This window comes from Contarinia nasturtii, unplaced genomic scaffold (genome assembly GCF_009176525.2).
Source record: "Contarinia nasturtii isolate CC-2019 unplaced genomic scaffold, AAFC_CNas_1.1 Cnas_scaffold_162, whole genome shotgun sequence".
Lineage (NCBI taxonomy): Eukaryota > Metazoa > Arthropoda > Insecta > Diptera > Cecidomyiidae > Contarinia > Contarinia nasturtii.
Genome location: NW_022197519.1, coordinates 8,809 through 15,609, shown reverse-complemented (window position 1 = coordinate 15,609; position 6,801 = coordinate 8,809). Strand labels below are relative to the sequence as shown.

Sequence of the window (6,801 nt, the reverse complement as noted above, 5' to 3'; positions counted from 1 at the left end):
AGTAAGAACTTCGAACGAAGTGTTTCGTACTTATATCAATAGTTTTTTAGTATTTCGATGACTAAATTCTAACGCTAAGTGTGTTGACCCCTGATTTTATCGTGAAATAAATGTCAGATTCGGTTTTCTCGTGCCAAAAAACCCCCCAGTATACCAATTTTCCTAGCAATCGAATAAAAACAAATTTTTTCCGAAATATCACTCCAAAAAAGGCCGAAAAATCTAAAAAGAGTGAACTAATTTCTCAAAACCACTATTGAATTCCTCGGGTCCGAATTATGTAAAATCAGTTGTCAAAGTGAACAAACAATGTAAAAACATAGCACATTACAGTAGATTACAAAAGATATTAAAATATAGGTGGCCGCCAAAGTTCACAACTTTCTCAATTTTCACCAAATAAAACAATGTTGTCGTTTCAAAATTTGCATATCGGGTCAAAATTGAGTGCGCTTTCGATCTATGATGAAAAATGCCAAGCCAGTCATACATTTTTTCGACATAAATGACAATTAACTTCGATTTTCATCGATTTTTCCCCATTTTTCGAAGTTTAGTCATTCTGATCCTTGACACCGGAAGTCTATATATAATTTGGGGGTAAAAAAATAAACATGAAGGTCTATTACTGTAAATTGGTAGTCGGGGACATAATATGCATGTTAGCGGTGTAATTCAACATCTTTTGATCAATTTTTGTTAGATTGTGTCATCTATTTAATCGCTCGTTAAATGTTGACTACATGCAGTCATTTCAAGTGAATTGATTTTTGAAGTTTCATTACATGCACTCATTTTGAGTTACCGTTGACCCGTTGCAGTGACATTTCTTCGAGGTTATGGTCAGTGTTTCATATATCGCTATCAGTATCCGTAAGATAACTGAGAGGGATATATTCAGCCAGATATGAGTGTCAAAATTGTGTCAAAATTGCATTAGACACGCTTACCATCTCCAGTGTCTAATTTAGACAGTGTCATATCTGGCTGAATATATCCCTCTCAGTTATCTTACGGATACTGATAGCGATATATGAAACACTGGTTATGGTATCACAAAAAAATCATATCAAGCATCCATTTCATCTTAGTTCAAAGTAAACAAATGAAAATGAAAATTATCAAATCAATTGTTATTTTAATTGCCATAGTGCTCCAAGTTCGCGGAAACGTTTTGATGGATAAACTAAATAAACTTGGCCCCGTGAAAAAGTTCGACACAGCCGAAGACGCTGCAGAATATATCATAAAAGTGATCAAATTTAGCACCGATATCGGCTGTAATGCTTACAATTTTTTTTAGCGGTAACTCATTTTTTTTATTCATGACAGTTTTTTCAACAAGTTATTGATCATTTGTTGTTATAATATCGAAAAATGTTTTGATTATTTTTCTGAATATTCGCAGAGATACAGAAATTTGCAATGGCGATTGCACCAGATGACGCCCGATCCTTAGAATATACCGATAAAGTGCAATTTTTCATTGAACTGGGGAAACATTTGTCGAATACAGCTTGTGAAAACCTCGACATTTTTAATGGTAAAAAAAACATTTGAATTCATATTAAAGCGTTGATTATTATACACTTTCCCTTTTCAACCAGATTTATCTTGTACGGCATCAAGCACCACAATAACCACCACGTCTGAAAAGCCAGCTACGAATGCACAGAGCCATTTGGTTTTCAATAATTTTGGTACATATAACTTCCATGCAAATTCCCCATGCAAACCAGAAAAATGAGGTGGTGGAAAAACGGAAATGTTTCAATGCATTCGCAAATTTATTTGAGCGTAATACGTAAGCCAAAATAGTGTTAAAAAAAAAAACAAAAAAATACACGTCAATTCCATTTTTAATTTAGATTATCCGATGTATGTGAAAAGTATTAAAATTTATGTCAAAATCAATAAATGGGAATTTTAAAAGGTTATAATGCATCCTGGATGTCTTTTGAGATGTTTTCCTTTCTCTTCAAATCATCAATTTTCATTTAAATGTACAAAAAAATGTCCCCAGTATTATTATTAATCAAATGATAGTGTCGACGAAAACAACAACATAAGAAACGTAAACTTTTCCTACGACATAAATAGTTCTTTTGAAAGTACGTTATCTCACATTTTTTTTCTTGGTAGTTCACTTGAATTTAGACTAATTACAATTTATTGCTATCAAGCTAAAAAAATGACAATAATTTTGAAAAAAAAAAGAAAAGATTTGAGCAAAAACCATTCTAAAGTATTACCCGCAAAACGTATCCGAAACGAAAGAACGACATTTTCGAATGCACACGACTTGATTTGGAATATGCAATAAAATGTTCGCTTTCATTTAATAAATCTAATCAAATAAAATACAACTCAATTTTATCCAAACAAAAAATGTGTTTTGTTATTTTTAATCAAAAACTTTTAATGAAAAATCTTTTATCTTTTGCCTATTAGTCATTTTATATATCGTGTTTGTTGTCAATTAGATAAATAACGAGAGATTTGAAATGAATTCAAAAGTATGTTTGTTAATCTTTTTTATCGATACACATTATCACTCAAACGAGTGAGAAAAAACGCCGTAAACTATGCAATTATACAATGGCTCAGTTGACATTTCATTAGACCAGTTCAACGAAATAATTATTGTAATAAAAGGAGCTGGTTAGTTTAGTACTCTTTCTTCATAAGAACTTAAACATTAAAAGGTCATTAGTCGATTGTGACCCTGTATGAATTGGCATTTTAAAATTCATTGTGCTTTATACAGATCGTCGTGACCACCTGAAAACTGAAGAAAATTTCTCGGATTTGCGATTATTCCAACATGATGTTATGTTTTGCTGCGACACTGGCTGATGATGCCTTAATTTGGTGGAATGCTCCAATTGATACATATAATTCAAATATTGGAATAATTAGAAAGAAAACTCTATAAAAAAATTAGAGTAAAAACGCAAAATAATTTATTGAATGAACAAAATAGAAAGTAACATAATGATTAGTTGTTTAAATGAAAATCAACATATAGGTTAAAGGATTACTTTTATTTTTCCATAATCTTTAGTTATTTATGGTCGACCTTCTCTAACAGTAGCCATCAACTCATCTAAATATTTGAAAGTATGAATTCTCTTCACAACATACTTTTCTGTATCCATATAACGATATGCAAACACCTAAAAAATATTTTATGCATATGTATAAAATAGAATGGATCATGAGCCAGCTATACTTACATCGGTGATTTTATGATGATTTTTTTCGTGAATTAAGTTATAATTAGTGGGCATTTTTTTATTTAGTTCAAAATATGGACCAAGGACTGGTTCAGTGAGAGCACAACCAAAAATAAATGAACACATGTTTTACGGAAAACCAACCTACGACTGTCACCATTGTTAACATGAATAAAACTGAAAGAATGTTTTCGAGAATTGTTCGATATCTTTTTCTAATCCATATATTTAAAAAAAAGAAAAAACAAATGAAAATGAATGAAAAGAGCTTTTTAGAACGCACAAACACATTTATTATTTACCCCCCAAAGAATAAGACAATAAACAAGAAAATAAGCTAAAGTTGACATTGCGGTAGCCAGATTATAATAATTACAGGGTATTTCAAAGGTAAAACACAGTGATTATTTTTAGATCAAAATTTAGTTAAATGACATAGCAAATATTTTTGATTGAAAATTAAATTTCTGCCTTCACAGGCACATATCATTCTCTATACATATAATGACACCCTATACGCAAACTCTTTTTTGTCGATGATATTACTTCAATCACGAATTTTCACAACTAGCACACAAAGAAAGAGTTGTAAAGCTATAAACTTTCAATGAAAATCGATGAAAAAATTGTGTGTTCCAAATAGGGATAAAAATGTTAATACACAATGTGACACACGCAAACTTCTATCAATATATATTTTTTGTGCAAAAGCATATAGAATTATATTTATGATTAAATTATGATTTTGTTTAGACATTTTCATTCAAACATTAATATTTTATGCACGCAACGACATATTTTTCTGAGTAGTATTTTCATTTTCCAGATAAATAGAACTGTATGAAAATAATGATGTAAGTGCAACAAGCGGCAGCCATCTGAAAATTAAAATGAAAGTCTCCATTCAAAATAGGATTTGATTTAAAACGATCATCAATCTATTTACTCCAGCTAAAAATTGACGATCAATGATGAAGAATCCTTTGCCACTAATACTGATGTCGAGATTATTTATCTGGCTTAAGAGTTCCTGTTTGGCAAAGTGTAGCTTTTCATTGTCGCCAGCCCAGAACGTGAGTTTTTCAATATTTTTGATCAATTCGATTTTCTGGCGTAAAAGAAGGCGGATGAATTTTATAAACTCAAACAGTAAATAACCAAGAAATTACCTGAATGCTACAGTAATGGCAGGCATTTATCAAAATCGTTGTAGATACCACGGCACTCAAGAAGTTGCAGATTGGACCTGTTAACAAAAATAAAACCATGCAGTACATCTATGTATATCGAATTTAGTAAAAATGTCTATTTATGACTATTAAAGGCGATTAAAGGCGAGCAACAGCCAAAAATATTACTTATAAGCCGCATACAAGAAATGTGTTCTCTTTCCCAATAATAGAACATGAAGTAAATGGAGTATGACACATCGAAAAATGTTTGACCGCTGAATGCTGTGACACTTAGCCCAAAAAATTGGTTCAGTTCACGCGAAGCAATCCAAAGTTTATAGTGAATTTCTTTATAATACTTCAAATTGCATAATGTAGTATTGAAGTTTGGAAATATGAGATTCGATCGATTTAAATGATATGCAAATTGAACGTATTTTGCAAACATTTTGTATATAAAATGAAGAAAACTGATGACAAAAATCGTATGAAATTCGATGTAGACATGAATTGATTTGAGTATGCAAATGATTATTCGAAATTGTTTGGAAGTTGTACCGACTTCACTGCTTATCGGCCTTAACAGTGCATATATCAAATAAATCGCGTACAAAAAAGGAAATACTGCGGCTGAGAGGATGAATGAGCAAAAAAACCCGTGAAAATTAATCTTATGATTTAAACGTTTTTGAATTAGGTAATTTACAGCTCTCAGTTCAGTCCACAAATTATTAAAGTTGCCATAGTGTAGAATGGATGGTGTAATTGAATATAAAATCGATAGTATGTTAATAACGGCAATGGTTTTAACGTTAACGAAGGCAACAAAGTCAGAGTTAGTGCAATGGCTCAAGGGCAAAATACAAAAAATTAAAGCTAGATTTAGCAATGAATAAAGCAAAATGTGCTGTTTTAAGAACACTGATATTTTAATCATTCGCCGATTTAATGATGGAGAAAGATTACAAAGTGAATAGAAAGTTGGAAAGATAAACTTATAATAGTTCACTAAATCGTTAAATTCAATTGCTTTTTGTTTGAAAATCTTTGTGATAAATGTCATTTTCAGTTTGAAATGAATCAAAATATTATTTGGAGTAAAAATGTTAAAATAAAACGCTTCCAACTACTCTTTATTGGAATTAGAGAGTCCCAATCCCATTTTCAGTCCATATAATAAAAACTAGCTAGTGCACAGAGATAAATCAAATTAATTTGTGTATTAATTAGTAACGTGGATGAACGAACAATAAGAGCGTACATAAATATTTGTTCACAACTTATCAAAAATATATATAAACTATTACGTTAATTGGATTCTTTTTTATATATAACGATGTTATCTAACATCACGGTTAATCAGTTGACTAGTAATACAATTATAAAATTTATCAAGTGATTGTTCTGACCAAAGAAGAGAAGAATTACGAAAAATATTTGAGTGAAATCAAGAGAAATAATGGTGTACACTTATTTAAACCTAGAAATATGCATTTATTTTTTCAAGTTTGCAAAAAATAAATACATACTCATGATTCGTTTGTTCTCTGCAAGATTGTCTTCATGCAGTTCTAAAATAATCCAATAGACTGTCTGAATGGCTGTGTTGGTATTTTGAATGATGAGCAGAGTGAGAACAGTGCCAAAATCTTTATTAAATATGTTCCGAATGATCCACATTTTAAAATGTATTTCTTTCAATATTTTAAAATGTTCAATGACTTTTTGGCATACACTTTGTGTCTTTTTTACGTCAATAATTAAGGTATCGTATTGATCGCTTGCAATCAAATTCGATGCACGTTGATTGATTGTTTTGAAAATGAAATTGAAAAGATCAACATGGAAAAGGATGTGAAAATTCACACACAACGTTAATAACGATAGATTTAAAACACCGATTTGCCTTAAAATATTCTCAAAATTAGTTCGATGAATTAATTTGATTGCTACTAAACTACCAAAGAAGAACACCATGCAAATCAATTTATTCGTGTAGGTGCCGATAAATTTTTCAACATTTATTTCAAATTGAAGTCGTTTTAAGACAAACTCTTCCAAGTCTGCATATTTACAAACGTATTTCTTGTCACGGTGTTGAAATGACGAGCGTTTAAAGGCCATAAGCCCGGTGGAAATCATAAATGTTACATATATTGCATAAAGAAAATCATTTAACGAAACTATCTTTTTTCCAAATAAATCAAATGAAAAAATTCCGTTCAAAATAGTAAACACCATTAAGCATATCGCTGGAATAGACTTTTTAATAAGTAGGTTACTCTTGGGAGGATCTATGTCACGTGGATTATAAACACTCAAACCGAACAAGTAGAAAAAATACAAATATCTTTCGTAAATCTTCGACAACAACATTTTTACGTGAATTCTTT

At 30.6% G+C, this 6,801-nt stretch overlaps 1 protein-coding gene and 1 long non-coding RNA gene across 3 annotated transcripts; one reads left to right on the top strand and one right to left on the bottom strand.

The window, feature by feature from the left end:
- The first annotated feature begins 6 nt into the window (after window positions 1–6).
- On the top strand, window positions 7–1,944 carry LOC116351200. Of its 2 annotated transcripts, XR_004202111.1 has the most exons (4): window positions 7–842; window positions 1,152–1,305; window positions 1,409–1,543; window positions 1,608–1,944. It is a non-coding gene; the product is annotated as an uncharacterized LOC116351200 (long non-coding RNA). The 2 variants fall into 2 exon arrangements; XR_004202109.1 differs by lacking the exon at window positions 7–842 and having other exon boundaries at window positions 916–1,305.
- A 2,078-nt stretch (window positions 1,945–4,022) lies between these two features.
- On the bottom strand, window positions 4,023–4,504 carry LOC116351220. The gene is made up of 3 exons (XM_031783302.1): window positions 4,406–4,504; window positions 4,183–4,344; window positions 4,023–4,114 (listed from the first exon to the last, which is right to left on the bottom strand). The coding sequence occupies exons 1-3, from the start codon at window positions 4,502–4,504 to the stop codon at window positions 4,052–4,054; spliced, it is 324 nt and encodes a 107-aa protein (XP_031639162.1). The 3' UTR covers window positions 4,023–4,051.
- Between the last annotated feature and the right edge of the window lie 2,297 nt (window positions 4,505–6,801).

What these genes read in the sequence shown, in the direction of transcription:
- LOC116351220 (XM_031783302.1), bottom strand. Translation starts at nt 4,504, where the DNA reads ATGGTTTTATTTTTGTTAACAGGTCCAATCTGCAACTTCTTGAGTGCC. An exon ending in GCCATTACTGTAGCATTCAG is followed by an intron (nt 4,345 to 4,405) that starts GTAATTTCTTGG and finishes CTTTTACGCCAG; the next exon opens with AAAATCGAATTGATCAAAAA. An exon ending in ATCGTCAATTTTTAGCTGGA is followed by an intron (nt 4,115 to 4,182) that starts GTAAATAGATTG and finishes TTTAATTTTCAG; the next exon opens with ATGGCTGCCGCTTGTTGCAC.